The sequence below is a fragment of the Pieris napi genome, chromosome 3 (genome assembly GCF_905475465.1).
Source record: "Pieris napi chromosome 3, ilPieNapi1.2, whole genome shotgun sequence".
Lineage (NCBI taxonomy): Eukaryota > Metazoa > Arthropoda > Insecta > Lepidoptera > Pieridae > Pieris > Pieris napi.
The window spans coordinates 1,438,937-1,462,478 of record NC_062236.1 but is presented as its reverse complement, the minus strand read 5'-3'; the positions used below and the strand labels follow the sequence as shown (position 1 = coordinate 1,462,478).

General features: G+C 33.8%; 1 protein-coding gene across 2 annotated transcripts in view; it reads right to left on the bottom strand.

Annotated features, from left to right (window-relative positions):
• The window catches only part of LOC125063802 (acetylcholine receptor subunit alpha-like), a 77,241-nt gene extending 54,629 nt beyond the window's left edge, over window positions 1–22,612 (bottom strand). For both annotated transcript variants that reach the window (XM_047670441.1, XM_047670442.1), the window contains exons 1-2: window positions 22,398–22,612; window positions 1,975–2,129 (exon numbers count right to left, since the gene is read on the bottom strand). In XM_047670441.1, coding sequence (XP_047526397.1) covers window positions 1,975–2,129; window positions 22,398–22,583 — 341 coding nt within the window. In that variant the 5' untranslated portion in view covers window positions 22,584–22,612. The remainder of the gene's footprint in view (window positions 1–1,974; window positions 2,130–22,397) is intronic.
• Between the last annotated feature and the right edge of the window lie 930 nt (window positions 22,613–23,542).

Genomic DNA, 23,542 nt, shown 5'->3' with positions numbered 1-23,542 from the left:
ACTATTGTTATATGCTATTATATTATAACTAACAACTTGATTTTGTTTAATTCTCATGTACAAAAAACACAACCTAACAAGTATAAAAAAATTAGAGAAAAAACACAATTTTTAGGGCGATTATTCTGAAATATACCATTGTGCGTATGAGAGTAAATGTATAATTAAAAACTGTAATTTGTCAGCAACGACCGAACAAAACGTACATCTAATAGCCTAGTTTCCACGTAATTAGTCACGGGTGGAAAATTAGTTTAAACATGTTTCATTAATAATCGTGTAACGTCACGCGTTAAATTTATAAATTAATATTTATTACCTCGCTGTCGGCGTTTATTAAGGTTTACATCGTATGAATACATTGCAATTACGTTAATCTTTAGAGCAGATTATAAATGTGATACACGCACGCTGTAAAGCACGCGAAGCGTCGGTTAAATTTAAAATCATGTAAAATAATTGTAAATTTATAATAAAACATAACTTCAAATCCGTTAAAAAGTGTTTTTCTAAGCGACATTACTTCCCTGAACAGTATTAGGACTAGGTCAACATTTATTGGAGTTCAAATTATATAATATTAATTGATTTAAAGAAATTTTATACCACCTTGTTACTACAAAAACGTTAATTCATTGAAATTGTATTGAACATTTAGAAATTACTTAATAGTAATATTTTTGTTACTCACAAAATGGGAACGATACGATATCATTTTCATAATTTATGGCACTTTCGAAATTAGTTCAAATTAATAATATTGTAATATTGACTATTGATTTGTGTGAACGCCAACGTGAAGTCATGGTTTTGTTGTTGCAAATAAAATCTGTGCCTTTTTCAAATGTGGAACCTTTTTACGAGAAATGTTAACTATACAGGCAACATGTTTTTTAACTACTCCTGTCAACTTTCATTGCACTTCGCTAATGAGAATCGGAGACCGAAGTTCAAAACTAGCAACATAATACTTCTGACTGTCGTTTGTTTATAACTAGCTGGCTTGCTGACTATATGTGAATTTATGTTTTAAGATTATATTTTAGGGACACAAGTTATTTCTGTAATAATAATTAATCCTACTTACCATAAACTACGGCTTTAATGGGATCTATGTAATCATATTATTAATGATATAAATAATTATAGTTCTATTCTACCTTTTTAAACATAAAAAACAATCACTCAAATTCCAATGTTTTAACTTATTTTTAAATATATGAACACAAATTAGGTAAAACGAAAATGTAACGTGTGTAGCGTAGAACTGGGCACTATTGTAACATTTAAGTAAATACATTCAGCATTAATTGTATATTTGAAATGTAATACGAGGAGCTCAATCTCATTTACCGTAGACCACGTAGCTCGTAGCTCGAGCTACGAGCGTGTTTATTCGTAGAAAGTGGCTACGAATAATATATTTTGCTTCTTGTAAAGTGGTTGTAACAAGGTTGTAGAGTATTATGCATTCTTTAACTGGCGTTTGTTAACAGTTTAACGATCGAGGGAGAGGTGCTACAGCCACGAACTGAAATCAATCAAGTCTAAAATACATATATCTTTAATGTCATAAATAAATTTGTAAAATGCACTTTTTAATTAAAGTTATGTTTTGTTTTATTCTGTGAAATTGTTAATGCTGTGATAACGGGTAAGGACTTTAGTTAAAACAGTTTATTAGTTTGATTTATTTTCTATGAATAAGGGGGTGATGTTGATGTCGGGTTTGGGATTCAATAACTTCTAGCAAAGCAGGCAGCAGCACATTTACTATTTCGTTAGTCATCGAATGATAAATAAAAATATTAAAATTGGTTTATACTTCCACTAAAACATTACACTCACATAATAAACACATTATTATTTTCTATATAATATAATTTAGTTAGAGTTTATATTTACTGAATGGACTTTATTAAACGTCCGATTGTATTGAAACATACGATGCTAAGATAAAAGAGTGGATCTCACTTGTTATATAGGACGATGTCTGGTCTCCAGATGTGATCTGAAGGTACATGCAGCATGTGGACTCCGCCATACTCCCGGGGTTCCCACCGTAGTTTGTAGTCATACCAAGACTGCTCTACCCATAGGTTTGTTGTCATAATCTGGTTCTTCAGATTCTGTTGACAAAGAATAAAATAACTATCAAAATCATTTTATATATTTAATACATTCAGATGCGATAAAATTATTATACTTTCTACCTCTACTAATGTAACACTGAAGACATTGATTTAAGTTAAAAATATAACTCATATAACACAAAACAAATCTTTTGATGTATCGAATGATGTTAGTATAGATAGTTTTAATCATTCAGCATTTTGGCTATTTTCAGATAGTCTGCCATCTTCATAAGTATATTTTCAGATATAATTAGCAAATATTCATTGGATAAAAATAACATATTTAAAATTGATATTTTATAAAAATAGCCTATTTATTGAATTTATATCAAGTAAAATGACCATTTTAGGTACCAAAGCTAAGTTTAACCTTTAAGTTGCCATGATATGAATAATATATATCTATTATAACTAAAAAAATAGTAAACTATAAAAAATCTTGAAGTTTTAACAAAAAGGATTTTATAAATTCAGAAACAATTTAAATGAAACAAAACAAACATAAATCGTTTGTGAAGCGGTAAACCCAAATCCCTTTATTATTCTTGATCCCGCTTTTTCACTTGGTTATATTTGTTTTTTTTAATTAAATTCACAATTTCGTTAATTCATTATATTTTATAATATTTACTTATGGAAAACAATATAGTATTAATTATAGCTTATCTAGATCTATAAGCATTAGTAATTATTACATCAGTTTAGGTTTTACCCTTACCATATCTTAGTAGTTAACGATGCGTCGACATTCTGTTTGATTTCCAGTGAAAAATATGTTTAAGGTAGAAGTGTCGAGTATCACTTTGTTACAAGACTATATTATACTTTAAGTATATACGTAACTATTGGATATATATAACTATTAAATTTGATTATTTAATGAATCATGAAAAATTAAAATAAATTAGTTCATCAGTATGAATTGTTTCAAATGTATCGATGGACATTAAGTAAATTAAATTTTATTAAAATTGTGTTTTGACATGATTAAATATTAAATGTCACCTAAACAAGCAAACATATTTATTCGAAAACATTACATTTAGCATAAACAGAATAACAAGATGTGCGTAAAACATCCATATCGTAAGCAAATGTGAAATATCGCGGTTCGTTCTTAGTCCCGCGAGACATTACACAGAATATTTTATGTGGTTTTGCTAGAAAGTAGACGTTTATAATCATGATATATCCGTCTTGTCTTGCCCAATTGAAAAGCTATTACGGATCCAATGGTATGACTTTTTAACATTGCGTTAGGAGATATAGACTAAAGAAAAATATTAGTCACTAAGCAGGCTTCAGCGTGTGACTCTCTTCTCTCATGTCGGGCGTTGTTATATTTTTGTAATGAGGGGAAAATGCGTTTACGCAGGCCCACTCCATAGATGTCAAGCTTGACGCGGGGAGTGTGGGGCTGGATCTACACTCCCTCGGCCCTATTGAGAAGGACACTACCTACTAAAAACACCTCAGCCCTACACAAGCCGTTAAAAGACCTTAGGGTTCGCCAAGGCATTCAACCCAAGAGACCAGGGTTTATGGACATCAGTAGAGCTCAATCAAGACCTGCGTATCTCTCTCAAGCAGTTTCGGGCTCTGTCACATATCGAACCTAACAAGATGTATCGCTGACAGGGTCATTAAATTACACGTTAGTAGTTTAGAAAACAGATGATCGCAAATCAACAACAGCCAGTCTACGGTGAACATTTTCAGAGAGCGGTTGCCTAATTTTCTTCACTAAATTTTCCTATTCAAAAAGGCCTTTTAGTTTTTCAGCCTCAAATTATGGCAGCGGTGGGTTACTGGGATCCCCAGTGGCCGGCACCACTCCGCAAACTTTATCTTCGTATTCCTTGTACTTAGTGTTGAGTGATCCTAAAAGTATCGTAGTAAGTATAAAGTTCACCAATGGACTTTTATATGTGCGTATTTAATATTTACAGTGAAAACATCTTGAAGAAAGCGGCATTATATCTAATTTAAGAAATTTATGGCGCTACAATTATTTCTTATAATCAATTTAACTTAAAGTATAAAGCTAACTTTCGTACTAACAGATGTGAAACTGATCTACAATTATAGTGATTCATGTGCACTTTTTCTTTTTCATATATATCCTTTTTTTTAATTTTGTCCTGTTCACTGTTTTCATATGTTTTAATAGCTTTGTTTTATTCCATTCATTTTGTCTATATATCTTATGCATTTTTGCACTTCTTGCGCTTGAATTATCTATTTGTTTTCCACATTGATTGCCTGGGAGAGACCACTCGAAAGCGATAAGGCTGCCAGTTGCCCTCCTTTTCATTTAATTATGTCGACTGTATTATATTTCTGTATGCAACGAAGTGTTAATAAACAATTAAAGCACATTAGCTTAATTGCTAATAACAATACACTACTACTTATTCGGTAAATAAAGCGTAATTAAACAATTCCTACATCCAGTGGCGTAAAAAATAATTCAAATTTAATTCCATAATAGCTGTATAACTCAAAATAAAGAGAACAAATTCATTCGCAATTTATACTTTTTGTCTCGTTTACATTTCGTGGAGTTACGGTAGTAATGGGAGCCGCGTTATTGCCGGCTTATCGCCTCCCGTGATATTGCTTCCTTTTGTAATTTTTCGTTCTTTGATTGTACAATACATCGGAAATGGAATGAGATAAAAGTAAGTAAATGGAGTTGTTGTGCTTTTCAGAAAAGAAAAAAGATGGGACAAAATTAGTAAAAGTAAAGTAAAAAAATCATTTAATCATATAGGTAACATAATTTACACTTATGACTCGTCAGTAAAGAAATACATATTAATGCTTCTAATTTTACATTTACTGCCAGTTCTCAAATCAAGGGCGTAGAACGGCAGAGAAGAACTGGCAATAAACTCTCCGCCACTCTTTTTAATCGCCATTTTTTGGTTTTACAAAATGTTTGTAAGGAGCTGCAACCATTACACCATGTCCCATGTGATATTTTAAGTAATTAATAATAATAACATAATTTAAAAACAAAGATTTGTCCTCTATCAGCAGGAGGCATGGTGAAATAGGAGCACGCACTTACATTCTCGTGGGAACAACACGTAAACACCACAAGCAGCACCCGTTCACGAGCATGACGCATGGCCAGCCATCGGCCCGGCCATATTTTAGGGAGAGAGACAACCCGACGCATGGACGCCGCCACAAGCAATGACATTTAAGCGAGCATGACGATCCTGTAGTGAACCAATAAGGCTCAAGGAAACGAAAATTCCTTTCAGTTTTATTAATACAGCTACAAGTTTGAATTCGCTAGAGAAGATGAATAAATTTATACTATAACAGATCAAAAAATACAAATTACATATGGGAGTAGCATACAATGAACTATAGCTACTCCCTGAGCTGTTATAAATTAAAGGATAAATGTAATTTGTTAGTGATGTTGTAAAAAAAACGAATAAAATAAATAGGCTTGGTCTAGACTAGTGCATATCTGCCTGCATATAACATCATCAATCTACTAACCCTTATTATACAAAAAAACATTAAAGACGTTGTAACACATATAAAAGACTTAAAGTCGCAATAGGCCGGTCACATTGTCCCCATTTGTGATGACAGATGAGTCAAGAAGATTCTTAATTAGAATGGCTCAGTGGGAAGAAGAAAGGGAGGACGCCCACCAGAAGTTTGGGAAGATGGAATAAAAGGGATAGCGGGGCAGAATGGGAAAATTGTCGTGATGAATAGAGACAAGTGGAAGAATTTGGAGGAGATATTCACTGCATCGAAGGTCGAGTACTAGTGTGAAACATAAATGACATGGACTTAGTTTAGTGTAGTACTTGAATAAAGGCTGTTTTTATTTTATTTTATTTTATTTTATAAAAAAAAAATATAGTAAGTGCAATTACGCTTAAAAGTGATAACCAGGATTATGAGGGATGTTGTAGGCGGATGAAACACGTCCTGGACAAAAATTAATAAATTGGTGCTGTTATTCAGTCAATTTATTTTTGAAGTATACAAATTATTCTATCACAATAGAGCCATGAAAGCCATATATATTTTATCGTGTAAACTGAAATATTCGAACGATATTTGCAATTTAAAAGCGTCTAACCAAGACTCAATCACTAGTGGAATATCTATATTTAAATCTCAAATGCCTTATGATAAAACTATAAATTTTGACAAACTTTAAGATGTTTCAGAGCTTTTTACGTTGCATTAGTTAATGAACTTATATGTCTTAGTAATAAGATAAATAACATTTTTGACAACATTGTTAAATCGTATACGAGAATGTTGAAACGAACAGGAACTACTTGGCTCGACTTAATCATTAAATCACCAATAACCAGAAGGAACAAGAATGTTTGTCACTAGCAACGTACGATGGAAAACATGGATGGAAAACTTGCGGTGCCTACAGCTGACAGAGGCCTTACAGAGGCCCTCTGTAGAATTCACTCACATAGTCCATTGGTGCACAGCTCTGATATGAACGCAAGACCAGGGTGGAGAACCGTACACTCACTAAACCAACACTACGATTAAAAATATGTAAGGTTTCGACATGAATTTTCTGTTCTATGAAAAATATGAAGTCTAAAAGCGAACTTCGACGGAATCAATAAAATCCTATCCATAAAATGCCAGGGAGTATGAAGATAAAGTGAGTCTTGCTATAAAGTAGTGAATTTGTGCCGTACGAAACTGCTGACACCGTTTTATGATCTTGAGTTCGAGCTTAAGTGCCAAGTTAGTGTGCTTGATTAGAGAATGATTGAGATTAATGAGAAATCCGTATGGGGGTTTACTATGGTTTAGCTTATGTAATACGTTCAAACCCAATTAACTACGAAATTCTTGACTTATATTAGACATAGACATAACATTTATTACTAACAAAAACACACACACATAAACACACAAAATAACAATAATCAATGAAAAAAATAAAATAAAAACGAAAATTTTCCTTTTCCCATTCGGTTCGTTTTAAGTGTGTAATGCGTGTGTGCTAAGCATTATGCTGAGGCGCAGAATGTTTCACAGCGCTGGTCATTCTGCCAGAGACCACAGCAGCCAGTTTGCGCCTCAGTCGCAAAAAAGGAAAGAAAAGGAATGTAATAATACTTAATGGAAATAATAATATTAGTAAAAGTTAGCAGTGTAAGTAATGAAGTCTGGTGTAAAGGTGTATAGTAAATAAAATAAAATTAAATGTTAAAAATAAGAATAATTCTTAAGTAGATAAATGTTATGAGGCGAGTTTGCGAGTATAATCTGTAGCTGTGAAAATTTCTTATAGTAATTTCGATACTTGGCGGCTTTAGTGAAGAAATTTCGCAGTATTTTTTTTATTTCAACCAGCAATATAAGCAAATTGCAAAGTAAAGGTACGTTTAAATCAACCGTATCTTAACAAAAAAAAGATAGCTTCTTACCAATTTTCTGTACTAAATGTAAATTGTCAAAGTGACAATTGACAGGCCGCGTGTTCGATATCTAATGGATGACATGACCGGATTCAACCTAGACCGATTCGAAGCGTCAACGACCAGTCACTTTCCGTGCGGCTTGATCCCTTGGCGTTGCGTAGAGATGTGAAGTCTCTCTGCATCTTCTACCGCATTAACCATGGATGTTCAGAGGAGTTGTTTGCACTAATACCTGCAGCTGAATTTCATAATCGGACGTCAAGGGAGAATACAAAATGCCATCCGTATCACCTCGACGTCCGTCGTCCACAACTGAGCGTTTTTCAAGGCAGTTTTTGGCGCGCACCACTACTATGTAAAACCAGCTGCCCACTGAAGTATTTCAGAACCAATAATTCATCTTAGGATCCTTCAAGTTAAAAAGCGTACCTTCCTTAAAGGACGGCAACGGCCTTGCGAGCCTCCTTGCAGTGTGAGTGTTCATGGGTAACACTTAACATAAGATGAGCCTTTAGATTTAATAATCACGGTAATATTACCGTTATTTATTTATATATACGGCTTATTGTTTTTTGTCACCCTTTAGTGAAAAACAGTGTAAAAATATATAATTTAATTTTCACAGATTTCACTTTGAAATGTACCGTTATAATGAATATTCAAAATGGTTTTAACTGTTAATTCCGTTTCCGATATTGGTTATTAAATCCTCAGTGTAATGTCAATCAATATTAACAATCATATACTCATTAATATTCACCGCCTTGCAATGGTTTATTAAAATTAATCCGATTTTCAATTAATCCAACTTATATTAAAAATAAATTAATGATTCGTCAAAACCTTCGGTTCTGGCCTATCATAAAAAATTCTTTGATAATTATGATCAAAGTGATTAGTCCCTCTGCGTCTGATACAAACCGTTGACTAACGATTATTGCGATTTCTTCCTTCACGGTAAGAGAAATGTGTTATTGGTAATATTATAAGAAAAGCCACTACATATCAGTTGAGTTATACATTATAGTTACATATTTTTTTTTAACCTTTGAATAGTATTAATTTTTTTTTAACAATTTGAATAGTATTTTTTTTTAAGTACTTAGTATAAGATTGGATAATAGTAGCGAAGTTGAGCATTGTTGGCCTAGTGGCTTCAGCGTGCGACTCTCATCCCTAAGGTCGTAGGTTCGATCCCCGGCGCAATGTGCAAAAGTGCACCGATGGACGTTCTTTATGCGCATTTAACATTTGCTCGAACGGTGAAGGAAAACATCGTGAAACCGACATGTCTTGGACCCAAAAAAAAAGTCGACGGCGAGTGTCAGGCACTGGAGGCTGATCACCTACTTGCCTAGATTTAAAAATGATCATGAAACAGATTCAGAAATCTCAGGCCCAGACCTAAAGAGGTTGTTGCGCTACTGATTTATTTTAATAGTAGCGAAGGTAGAAAGTGGAAGAATTAGTTCTGATGTATATTACATTTGCTCAAACAGGGACGTGGGAAATATATGTATATATTTGAAGTAAGCTTTGCCAAGAATAGCCTTTATCTTTGTGAGCCATTCGTTGTTGAAAGTTTGGGTTTTTGTTTATCCGAGATTCGGGAACTGCAAGATCGTTGACGAACAATAGAGGTAGGTTTGTTCATATTACTTTCGACTGCAGCTTCACCCACGTTTGTATCTACTATTAAAGTCATTTATTCATATAGAATAAGTTATAATCTTTAGTCTATCTTAATCATATAGGCTTATAAATTGAAGGAATTTTTCGGCTTACAGCTTATTACTTACTAATACATGCATTAACAAGGTGCTTTTTTTAATTATAACGAAATGCTAATTACTTTAGATGCGGTTGTATGTAATTCTAATTACAATAACGTATTGAAAATAGTGTTATTCTTAAACTAATTTCTCATTTCCGCACCAGAACAAGACATATTGTGATAGACTTGGAAAGGCTAGCCTTTTTTTATGTTACAGGAGGTAGACGGGCTGGAGGCTCACCTGATGTTAAGTGATACCGCCGCCCATAGATACTTGCCCTACCAGAAGGCTCGCAAGTGCGCTGCCGGTCTTTTAAGAAATGGTACGCTCGTTCCTTGAAGGACCCTAAGTTGAATTGGTTCGGAAAAACTTCAATGAGCAGTTGGTTCCACAATCCACATAGTAGTGAAAGAAGCGCTCAGTTGTGGAACGACGGACGCCAAGGTAATACGGATGGTATTTTGTATTCTGCCTTGACATCCGATGATGAAACTCAGCTGCAGGTATTAGTTCGAACAACTCATCTGAACACTCTCTAGCTAGCCTACAAGGTGTTTCTCTTCTTAGGGTATAGCTTAAAGTTATAAGTGGAAGTTCTTTGAAATAGTGTTATAAATAAATAAAATAGACTAGACATAGTAGCACTATTAACAAAACCGAACCGACTTTAAAAACCCGAAACCCAGGAACAGGTTTACAACTCGACGTGTAATTTTACATAGATTTCACTAAGTAAAAATTTTTGGTCGTTTTAAAAGGCCGCTATCGTAAACAAATTTCTATTACGATTTACAAATCAGTAACACAGGAGTACATATATTCTGAAGGAGCATTCCGGCCACTCAAATAACGCATTTATCTACAAATTTAAAAAAATCGTAAAAACATAGCATCAAGCTATTTTTGTCTCTTAAAAAAGCAGATGGAGTTAACAGAATTGCACACGTTGAAGTTGACGTCGAAATCAAAGGCAAAATGTCAAGTCTACATTGAGAGTGTTTCGAATGCACCTCTAATTAATAAACTCCAGAGAGCTATAATGATTAATCAACGAGACTGTTTTAATGGGTTTCATTCTCATTGGAATTACTGTGTAACATCGTGTATGTCGAAATCGTTTACTACATTCAAAAAATACATCATTGTTCGCCGACAGTAGGTAAAAAAGTTGTATAAATTTTAAAATGTTGTATGAACATTAATTAGGCTGAGAGGGTTGGAAAACGATATGAAAATTCATTGTTTACGCAGTTTTGATATTTTTCACCACCAAGCATCCAAAATTAGACGCGGAGTAAATAGGAGAAGATATTTCCATCTCCTACCTTCTATGTAGTGTGTACTGCATCGGAGGTTTTTCAAAGTCAAAGTCAAAATCGTTTATTCATATAGGTAGGTACACTTATGAACGTCAAAATAAGAAATACATATTAATTGCTTCTAATTATACATTTACTTCCAGTTCTCAAATCAAGGGCGCAGAACGGAAGGGAAAAACTTGCAATAAACTCTCCGAGACTCTTTTTAATCGCCAAGTTTTTTGTTTTATAAAATGTTTGTAAGGAGCTGCAACCATTACACCATGTTCCACATGACTTCTTAAGTGTAATATGCCGTTGAGGTCCCGGTAGAATGCGAGAGCAACCCCGGAGCCAGTATAACGCGGCTTTGTAGGAACTAGTCGAGGAGGTCTTAGTGGGAATTGCTCATCCAGTCTCCAGAATAGCAGATTCTGGTGTGGGTCAGTCCCACATACCCCTGCAACTTTTGGGGGTAAGGCGCGAATGAATTTCCACCTCGGATATCTAAAAACAAAAAGCTTCCAAAAACATTTAAAGAAACTTGCCTGTATATATACCGAAGGATTCGAGACGGTGCCAGCATGTTGCACCAAGCCATGGCTATCAAACTATTTAATCACCTTCCTAGAAGTTATAGATCACTCCTCCCGTATAATGCTTTTAAGGGGAAGGTGATTAAATTTTTAAAGGCAAGGTGCCTTTATAGCGTAGGCGAGTATATAAACCATAAGTTTGACACCAATTCGAAATAACATAACTTATTATATGACATTATGAAAATTAATATGACAATTGCATGCCTATTTTCTACGGCTGATTGTGTGGATTTTTATCAATCGATCTAAACGTACTGCTTTCTTTGAAAATAAACGATTTATTAATTTTATTATTCACTGTATAAATTAAATTGATTGTTTGGTTTTATAATTATTTGTAATTTATCGATATATCATTTTCATTTCCCTCGTATTATGTATCATTAGGATCTGTAACATTTTAATGTATTTTTTCAGCGTTTTAATGTGACATAGGGGACCGCGTTATCAACTTGTAATACTCGTATATGAACATGATGTACGTAAGCTTTTTAAAGCTTTTGTCATTTCAATCGACATAAACGTGAATTATATAAAGTTGTGTAAATTGCGTCAACATCTTTCAATTAAGTTTTGCTGCAACCTTTTTTTAGATCTGGGCCACAGATTTCTGAATCTGTTTCATATAACCTGCAAGTAGGTGATCAGCCTCCTGTGCCTGACACACGCCATCAACTTATTTGAGTTTAAGGCTAACCGGTTTCCTCACGATGTTATCCTTCACTATTCGAGCGAATGTTAAATGCGCACATAGAAAGAAAGTCCATTGGTGCACAGGGGATTGAACCTACGACCTCAGGGATGAGTCGCACGTTGAATACACTAGGCCAACACTGCTGTTATGAGGTATACAAAATATTCTAAGCAAAAAAGACCCATATTTATTCTTCCATATTCCATATTTAAATCTTCGTGTTGTTGGTTAACATTCGGTTAAATGATGTTCGTAAATAATATAAATACTCTTTTATAATTTCAAAACCATCCAAACGATGAACTTATGGAAGAAAAATACATTATACCCAGCTCGTTTCCGTTTCGATTTTTAAATCTCTCTACAGTACAAGTTTTCGGTTCGGATTTTTCAAAACCGAATTGCTTATTTGCACTAGACGCGAGGTAGAAACTATTTTTAAACGTTGCGTGATATTTGCTCAAACATCTACGCTTTCAATAATCACAGTTTAAATACAAAACAGTTTTTCGTTTAAATAGTAAATCTATAATACTTACACACATTTCTTTTATAAAAAGGGATTTAGATGTGTTATTAGAATTTTTAATGTGTTATAAATCAAATGATAGCATTGGTCTGCGCTTTCCTGTTCCGTGAATGAAGTCGCGCGGCAATGATTAAATTACATTTAAATGTGTCGTAATTGCTGCGAGTTGTCGATTTAGCACTTACAGCTCCAGTTTATAGGTGTGATTAAGGATATGCCTTTGAAGAATAAAAATAGATCAACCGGTATTTACTTGCATTGGCGTTTTTTGTGTCATGTCTTCAAGAAAATGTTAAAGTTTAAAAATTCATTCTGGTATAAAAATATGATATTAGTAGCAGATTTTGTGTGATTAGGCAAGTTTTTATTTATCCCTTGAACTAAAATTGTCATAGTTCATTCAACTTACTAAAAGCCAAAATAAATGAACCTTTCTCAGAAATTCCACTTTCAATTTGTAAAGTATAACATTTAAACTCCGTTTCCTTTTTTCAGCCAAAAAGTCAGACTGAAGTCCCCCTCATTTCAATATATGTATAGGTAGATACACCAAAACAGACACTACCTTTCAGGTTTCTATATGGGCCTCAGATTTCTGTATTTATTTCGTTATTATTTGTTTTGTAACAGGAAAGTTATTTGGCATTCTGTACCCGACACATGCCGTCGACTTTTTGAATCTAAGTCTTGCCAGTTACGTTTGCCATTACCGTACGAACGAGTGTAAAATGCATCAGAAAATCGGGTGCACCGCTGGGTTTCGAATCTCTCAGGGTGTATAGGTAGATAACTCACAGTATATTTCAGCTAACATTCACATAATTACACCCGAGTATGTATGTGTATATAGCAGAGAATAAAATATGTTTTTTGTTACTTTGACAATCATGAATCCCCACGGCGTCTAACTTTTGCTTTACATATAACCTGAATTTAACAATGTTTGACTAAACCCTACCTTACTATATTAATCTTAAATTATTTTGTTTTACGTACAAACAAATATATCGATACTTTACACTATATCTTCTCTATCTTCCTTTAAATTTCTTTTTTACAAACATTACCTGTCCACATCGTATCCCTAACTTTAATAATAGGTACCTACCAACTGTCGTGAGACTGATCTTAATTTAGGAAATTAAAAATGATTCATGTGCACTTTTTATTATTATTATTTTTTTCATGTACTCTTTATTAGTTTAGTTTGTTTTTTGTTCCTGATAAGTTTATTTTTCTAAACAACTAAATGTAATACATGTATTTTTGTATTTTTGCACTTCTTGCCTTTCTTATGTAATTTAATACTTTTTTTTTCTCACAGTGGTTGCCTGGAAGATATCGCTCGAAAGCGATAAGGCTGCCAGTTGCTCTCCTTTTTATTTAATTATGTCAATTGTACTATATTAATGTATATGCAACGAAGTGTTAATAAATAAATAAATATATAAGCATATAATGAATGCCTTTACTTACGAAAACTTAGGCATAAACGTGTACCATAAACCTACCGAGTGGAAAAGTTTTTCAACGACTTTTATAAGCTGTATATATAACTAAGTCCAAGTGACATTAGGTCAACGACACGAGTCGCCAAGTGGTGGCGTGTGCATTATTTAGCAAAGACTGAGTAGCTAACGCGCCGGTATGCATATGAATTTTAATACGTTCTACATTTAACGTTAAAATATTATAGTCTTCTTATACAGTTATCTGAAAGTCTTACACAGAAACTCTTATCAGTCTTATTATTTTTTTAAATAAAGATCTGTCTCTTCCATCTCTTTCTCGAAACTACAAGTGAATTTGTTTCGTCAGAAAGAGATGATTGGGTACTTTAGAATAATAATAATAAAAGCCTTTATTTCTGTAAAATACTTATCCTAGTATATAAAAATGTGAAGTATATTAAAAACTAATAACAAATCAGAAAGCCGATTAATTTCTATTTTACAGCTTGTCCCTGGACATAGGCCTCCTCTAGGAGCTCCAACATTTCTCGGTGTCTAGCTTTACGTAGCCACATAGGGCCAGCTGCTCTAATCATATCATCCTTCCATCTTTTTATTTGTCTTCTTCGTTTTCTCGAAAACTTTAGAATATAACTAAAGCAATATTTCATCAGGTACGCAGTGTGTATATTTCTTTACATAATACATATGATGTGTTTAATTGCTAAACGTAGAGAGAACAGAAAGGTTTACAACTTAAGAATCGTTCTTACTAGAAGACTCAGGCCAGAGGTACTCCTCTGGCAATTCCAGCAATGCAAACAGCCATAAATATGCAATTTGAGTTATCCTTATCCCATGCCTCCTGCTGATAGAGGATAACTCTTTGTTTTTAATTTACGTTATTATTATCAATTATTTAAGATATCATGTGGAACATGATCTAATGGTTGCAGCTCCTTACAAACGTTTTGTAAAAAAAAATGGCGATTAAAAAGAGTGGCGGAGAGTTTATTGCCAGTTCTTCTCTTCCGTTCTACGCCCTTGATTTGAGAACTGGCACTAAATGTAAAATTAGAAGCATTTATATGTATTTCTTTACAGACAAGTCATAATTGTACCAGTTGTTACCAATATGATTAAATGATTTTTGAATTTGAAATACTTAACCATGCAAAAATATGCAATATGTCACTTGATAATTTTATTTGTTTTTATCGGCATCCGTGATCCGCGATCCGTCTTCTCTGACAGCTGTCATGTATCAGTTTTCATGTAGATTTTTAGGTTTAAAACGATATCTTCACTATTTTTATTCTTTACAAATATTGGTGCACTGCCAGCAATTACAATTAAAGTAAAGAAAAAAAAATCAAGAAAAATATTTATATGTTTAATGGTTTTTGTCAAAGATATTTAACAAAATACATATATATATATGTCGGAAGAGTAGCGTTGGTTTCAGCTGCCACTGTCATTATATGTCACAGAGCTCGTTAATTAACAACGTCAAAGTCTATTTAGTTTATATTTGTGGTTAATTCGATTTGCCAATATTACTAGATCTACAAGTTAACAGACTATTTGATAATCGATAGTTATAGTAATTCCATTGTAGTTATTATTATTAATGAAGGAGTAATGGCGTTAGTGGCAGCTAGCATTGTCATTATAATTTAATTTCAAATTAGTTTAAAACTCTTACTGATCTATAAATTAGCGACTATCATTAGTCGATAATAATAGTGACTTAATTAGTCAGACTTAGCCATATTTATTACTAAAAATAATTCCTATGACTCCGACATAAATAATAATGACTTGGAAATTACTATTGCAACAAACTATTAAATTTGTAGATCAAGTAAAGTCAAAGTCAAAAATCATTTATTCATAAAGGTAACACAATGTACACTTATGAACGTTAAAAAAGAAATATATATTAAATGCTTCTAATTTTACATTTACTGCCAGTTCTCAAATCAAGGGCGTGGAACGGAAGAGATGAACTGGCAATAAACTCTTGTAGTAATAATGGTAGGGGAGCCCAAGAGGGGATTTCGGGATTTACTAAAGCGCGGCAGATTAATATATAGGGGGATACCTTGTACCCGGTTAAGTACCTCCACAAAATATGAGGGCCATATATAAGGCCGCACGTGAAGGAGACAGGATCAGTTTAGTAAAAAAAAATTGACCATCAGAAATTCCCGAGCGCGTCAGATTAAGGTAGGGTGAGTTAATTACATCCTAAAAAGTGTATATTCCACTAATCTGACAATTTGAGAGTGACGGAAAAAAAGGGGAGGGCAACAAAGTTGTAAAAAAAAAACGTCATCTCGACATTCTCGAGCGTAGCTAATTTTTTTTTTATTTTGAAGGAAATAATTCAAGAATAATGAAAAATATATAATCTGACGATTTCCGCAAGCCGAAATAACAAAAATTCGTCGATAAAGTTAAATGCGTGCAGCTGCGTGATGCCTACATTTCCTTAAACCGATCGGAATCTACTAAACGGCGTTCTAAATATTTCCCTCAAAATTACATTTCCTGTGAATTTGAACCGATTCGGACCGATAGATTTTGAGAAATTTTGAAAAATCTTAAAAAAATAAGAAATATTTTTTTTTAAAGTGGTTTCTTTATCGATCAACTTCAAAAACTAATCCGCCTTTGAGCTTGAAAAACCACGTCGATCGCCACCAAGCTGGTCAAAAGCGGTTGGTTCGTTCGAGAGATATCGTACACGAAAGAAACCCGAAAAAGTGTTTTTTCGGGATTACTCCGAAATTTGTGGTTCCATCAATTAAAATTGCAAAATTTATGAGGATGATAAAACTGCGTCGAATGCCGTCAACCGCGTGAAAATTGCTTGATCCATTCAAAAGTTATTGCGGTTTGAAAATTCCAAAAATAGTGTTCTATGAAACTTCTATCAGACTTTCGAGCTGGGAGAGCTCAAATGCATAGAAATGTTATTTCTTTGAACTCAGCGAGCTCAAAATATCAATTTTAAGCGCCCAGGAATGGAATTAGCGGGAAGTTGCAGGGATGGCCCTTTAGGTGAACCGTTTTTCTATTTTTTTTTTGGCAGATCAGGCGAATCCCTCTAGATAATCGTCAGATTATGAGACAGTACGTTTAGAACATAAAGATGAACCACATATATCTTAATCTGACGCGCTTGAGTATTTCAAAATTGCGATTTTTTTTTGCAAATTAAGAAAATGGCTGTGGGTTTGCGTCCCATCGAAATCGTCAGATTAGTGAATGAGAGCTTTTTTTTGGTGCACTTAACACTCCCTTAGAAAATCTGACGCGCTCGATAAATTTTTTTTTTTTTTAATATTCAACCCTTAAATACAACCACCCTCATCATGCAAACGATCAGATTAACATACGTACATTATTAAAAATACGTAGGGCATAGATGCTATCAATATCTGACGCGCTCGAGGATGTCCATGCAACAGTTTTTTTTTACATATTTAACTATCTATAGCCGCTTCCCCCACCGATGAAAAGGAATTTATCATATAACATTTTTTTCTTCTTTTTATCTAAGCTTTGCATCCCAATAGGTCTCTACGACGCTCGAGTAAATCCCCATTTAGCATCGTGGGCTCCCCTACCATAATGGCAAATCGAATAAACTACAAGTTTTAACGGTAATAAACTGATATTACGTTGATAAATTACGAGCTGTGACATATAGTGGTAATAGCAGCTGGTACTAGCGCCATTGCTCCGACATATACACAGCACATATAAATATGTGAAGTTAAATCTTGAATACAAAAGTATAAAGCATTCGTAATTTTCGCTTCATAAAACCAGCTGAAGATTTCAAAATCGACGCCACGCATTCGCGTATATGAGCCGGCCTTTTCATATCAGATCCATTCATATCTGTTTCATCTTTTTAATTTCAGACACGAACAGCCGTTTCATTTGTATGTTCTCCGTAATGGAATCTGTTTTGCACTTTGGCGGATTTACTGACATCATTTTTATATTTGCAAAGTTTATGATTTTAATTTCCCCACTTACTTTTGATTGTAATCTTCAATATCTTAATAAGTTCTAATATTGACTTTGGTAAATTCAAATTCATTAGTTTACAACTTGGTTGCTTATCAGTAATAGAGGTCGGCGAGAGAGAACCAGGAAGAGATGCCTGCCTTTGATTTTCACAGCGATGATTATGCCGTGATATTGAATATCAGTATCGGAACTGGTTGGTGTCGAAAAATCCTCGTACTGGGTTTGGGCAGAGTTCACATTATTAACAAACGAATTTATAATTATTTTTCTCAGTTTCCTCACTGAAGTAATACCGCCATATCTCTGTTAGGTTATTTTCTGATTTTTTATGAAATATGTAGATAAAAGGTTAAAATAGGTTGTTATTAGCTCGATCAAATTAATATAATATAAGCGTTAGTAAATATCTCAGACAGTACATATTGCTACAAATTTTTATATAAAAATATTAAATAACCTCTTATTAATATTATCTCACTATTAGCATTAGCACTTTACACATTTGAGAAACCGTAACCGTGATTTTCTTGCGTGTATAATAAAAACTCCCTACCGAAAATTTATTTTTTTAATATTTGCGGGTAGAGATTTATAATTCATTTCCTTAAATTAAAACATTTCCACCCCAACGAAGGGTTGGTATTATAGGAGACTACATCGTATTCCATAATATACTATAGTAAGACCTATATTTATATAATAAAACGAACATATAAATGTATCTGCGCCACGCCTTATTGGGGAATTACAAGTCTATGTACGAGTACATGCGTATTTAACTTTTTCTATCTACCAATCCAAAACAAATATTTGTTTTACGGGGATTTAAATGCCAAGCTTACCTCCAAGTGCTAAGCTACGTCAGTGTTAAAATATAGTGAAAATTATATCTCTTTATCAAAAAGACCATACGATTAAGCGGTAAAATCAAACGTTAAAAAAGAATCTTTTATACTGAAATGGCACTTGAAAAGTTGGAAAAAGGCTTTCATCTCGATTCCACTGAGATATTTTCTAACATTTTTCCATCTCTGAATATTCCGTATAAATATCAACCCCTCCCGCATTCAATTGTTATTCCTATTTTTCTGAATATGTGCAGAATCGTTACTAGTGGAGAATAAAATTTTATTGTGCATTTACGACCACGACGGATGTTTAGGTAATCGACAGTTCATGTTTATGATTTTGTATGAAACAAAGTCGATTTGTTGTTATTTTTTAATGTATACGCTATTATGAAAACACTTAAACAAAGAGTTTGTACTTTTTAAAATCTCTCTTTTTAAAATTACATAAAGAAACGAAAATAAAAAGAGTATATTTAGCAACTTCACAAATCGCCTTTCAAAAAGGCTGGTAGTTTTAAAGGCAAATATTCTACTGTGTTTAAACTCAAGTTTCACGAGTGATAACTATTCCACGCGTTTACAGAATACCCTACTCTACCCTACCCTACACTGATTTAACCATATAAAATCCCTCCAATTTCACACTTCCAACAGACGTCCGTGCGTTTGAACACTTTTTTTTAGTGCTTCATACAAAATATGCGTAGTTTGGGAGACTAATTAAACAAAGAACTAATAAAAAACTTTATATTGAAAGTAAAACCAGTGTAGAACTTATTTTCGCGAATAAGTAGATTCTGTATAGACGTTTAGCACTATTCTGAATTTACACGAAATGTCACTATGTCTAGGAATATCATTCATAGATGAAATTCCTAGAACGGGAGACTACGGAAATACTCCATTAGATGTGCTTTAATAACTACGCTATTATAAACACCCGTAATTTCAACTGTCGATAAATAATACAATATCTTTGTTTTAAGCGAGTATTTCTTATAGTAAAATATAATATGAAAGTAACATTTGGATATATAGTAGAACAGTTTAACAGATAACAAAACGAATAATTATATATGACAGCCGAACAAAAAGCGATTATTTATAAAATTATTATTAGATTAAAAGGCCGGCAACGCACTTGTGAGCCTTCTGGCAATGAGTGTCCATTGGCGGCGGTATCACAGACATAATATTTATTTCTAACAAAGACACACAAAATAAGAATAATCAAAGAAAAAATAAAATAAAAAATATAATTTAAAAAAAAACCCTTTTTCCCATTCGGTTCGTTTTAAGTGTGTAATGCGTGTGTGCTGTGGCTGTAATTGGCCCTGGTTCAACATTATGCTGAGGAGCAGAATGTTCCACATGATCATTCTGCAAGAGACCACAGCCGCTAGTTTGCCGTTTAAATAGGGACCCGTCCTTTGTTGTCTCGAGACCTGTAAATCCGACATTGTTTAAATGTGTAGTATTCGCATATACCAAATATTAATAATAATAATAGCCTTTTATTCAGATACATTTATATTTAAACATGTTTCTGTTTGAATCTTCTTTTAGTGTATCTATGAGCACTTTTTTGCCAAAGGCCTCCTCCAAATCCTTCCATTCCTCTCGGCACTGTGCCACTCTCTGCCAATACCATCACCTACTGTTTATTTAATTTGGTCTATCCACCTAAGTTGTCTTCTTCTTTTTTCCTGCATTTGCTGTGTCTTGGGCAGCAGTTTTTACTTTTTTGTTCCCTTTTTCTGTTCCTCTTGCCATGCTCCCTGCCCATTTCCACTTAATTTTATTTATTTGACTTTTTAAAAATAAATAAACTGAAAAAATACCAAACTACTGTTCAATATTCTATGTTTGTTTAGCCAGTATTGGTGAAGGCTTTTTCCTTCATAGTTGTCAATTCACGCTTAGTTCAATATGGAGTAAAACTTGGCATTGCGCCATGACAGCTCGCTTCCACATCCTTGAATTAATTGCAATAGGTAAAATCCAGGCTAAACGGCGTGTTGGTAGAAGAAAAAATGCTTTCGTAACGTTAGGGAGTGTACAGGTTTTACGATTGCGGAAGAGATGCTGCATCTGGCTCAGGACAAGATACGCTGCAGAAGACTAACGGCCAACCTCCAGTAATGGAGAGGCAAAAAAACAAGACGCCCATTATGTGTTGGCATCCCTTGGAAATAATAGTAAAACACAAGTTTTTTATGTAACAGGAAATATAGGTTATAAAGGATGTATTTTTTTAACTAAACAATAAATAATGCTTCTAAAACCTATCTTTTTTCGCCTTTTTTACTACTTTCCAACATTTACGTGATTTATGAATAGTACCTAGCAAATAAGGAGTCATATTTTTGACTTAAAATATCGCCATTACTTGATTAGTCACCAATATTTAGATTAATTAAATTGGGGACGTAAAGTTCGCAAACATCAGTTGTAATAAACGTTTAAGTTGTTGAAAGATTAATCGAAAATGCCAAGTTCGTCTTCCCAAGCGTTTCTCATTTATTAACCCAAGAAATCGTTTCATTTGACACATGGAGGAGACAGCGAGACGCCTTTAGATACTAGTAATTCGTCCAGGTTTCTCATAGCTTTTCAATTCTGTATATACATATTGGATCAATTTATTGGTAACGAAACATTTACCACTATTTACATATTTATTTAATTTATTTATTACAGATATACATACCTTATCCTTACAGACTATGCCAATACGATAAAGTCGAGAAACACATAATATACACAATATCGCTACTGTGAATTCACTCTGCGAACATATAAATATGTCGATAGTGTCGGAGACAGCATTCAGTAGGCACAACGTCTTTGATAACGGGGATCTGTCCAACAGACTGGTTCTTGCTCTTGGTATCGTAAATAGGTGATAGGTACTAAGAAACCCAGTTCTTGGAGTACACTTGGGTTGCACACTACACCCCTCAAGACTTTCAGTATGTAGTAGGCCAACTGTAAGTATGTATCTAGATTCCTTGGCTATGTAACAGCAGCGAATGATGTAAAAACTTCTCGAGACTTTATAGATAGAGTGTTGCCCATTAATAAACGAAACTATAACTAACGCCATTTTTACGTAAGACTGGCTGCAACGATATAGCACTTAATTGCGGGTATAAAAATCCCACACACAATACACACAGTATTGCTAATATAGAGAATTTAAGCTGCATTATCTGAAATTTGGTAAATTTTTGGCTTAAAATTATTTAACATTTATAATCAATTTGAACGTATAATCTTACACATTGCATCAATAATTAGAAGCCTTTCTTATATGTTACACGTCATAGAAAACGTTACCATTTTCCTTCGTGTGACAAGACGTTTCTTAAAGATCGCTCGTAGAAATTTAGATAGATCTATACCAAAGGATTTTATTACTAAAACGACACTTAATTATAAGTAATTAATCCTTTCCAGGTGACACTGGGTAACGCAACAAATAATTTTAGTTATTCAGCTAATCCTGCATCAACTATTAATATATATTTTATAAAAGGACTGTCATCTTAATTATGCGATAAATTAATCAACTTACGACATCGATAAGCTGGCTCAATTTAAGCTTAATGCAGACTCGAAGCACATCCGTTGTGTTGACTACAGGCCTCACTAATTTGTTGTAGTTCGACAACAAATCGTCGTATAGGCGTTTCGCGTCAGGATTGCCAGCGGCGACGGCTCGAAGGCAGCAAACCGCCAGCAACCAGACGAACGAGGCCATCAGCTTGTCATTACGTGTCGCACGGCCGGGGCGCGGCGCGGTACTGACGGAGTGAGGACGCTAGTGTGGAATCGCAGTGTGCGATTTAAGGGCTAAAGCTATTTTCATGTGAAATCACAGTGGAGTGATTGAAACAGTACTGTTCTGATATACGTTTTTTACTTACGCTGTTTAGATCTTGTATTTAATGATCGGTTAAAATAAGTTTATTATGGAACATTAGATACAGGTATCAGTCATTAAATTTGAAATTATCAAACAACACTTATTTTAAAACAAATATCGTGAATTAATTAGAAGCAGCCTGTCTAGCACTAGTCCCAGGCCCTTATACACAGCTTTTCTTTAATACGTTTCTTAAATTTATTAAAAGGCAAAAAAGGTTAAATATTTTAAATATAGACAGTTTTTATCGAGTTTTTGTCGCTGGTTTTACAGTGTTTGGAATGAAACATACATTTCTACCAAGACGCGTTATATTTTTTTGCGACTAGAGTGCCGTTTACCAATGAAATATAAGAGCATACACAACTACAGCACACTACTTTCAAATCAATACCAGTGTAGTTTGCGCGAGAATCGAAGCCAGGATACATGTGCCGACTAAGGTACGGAGAGGTAGTCACCATGAATAAGATGAGATACCCATTGAAAAAAGACAGGAGCGATCTATTCTTTGGTTAAAAATTAAAGACAAAGTGAAAAACAGCCTGCAAAGCCTTACAAAAATAACACTTAAATAATCTTAAAGTGGAATTGGGCCGTTCACATAGCCCGCATTAGTGATAATAGATGGGTCGTCTTCTGAGGAGTATGGCCCAGTGGGAAGAAAAATTACCAAAAACTTAATGAAATCCTTATTATAGTACTCAGATATAGGCTTTATTTTTAACCATTAAATATTAGTTTTATATCAAATTTTTAATGATAAATATCACCTGTGATTTAATTAAAATGCT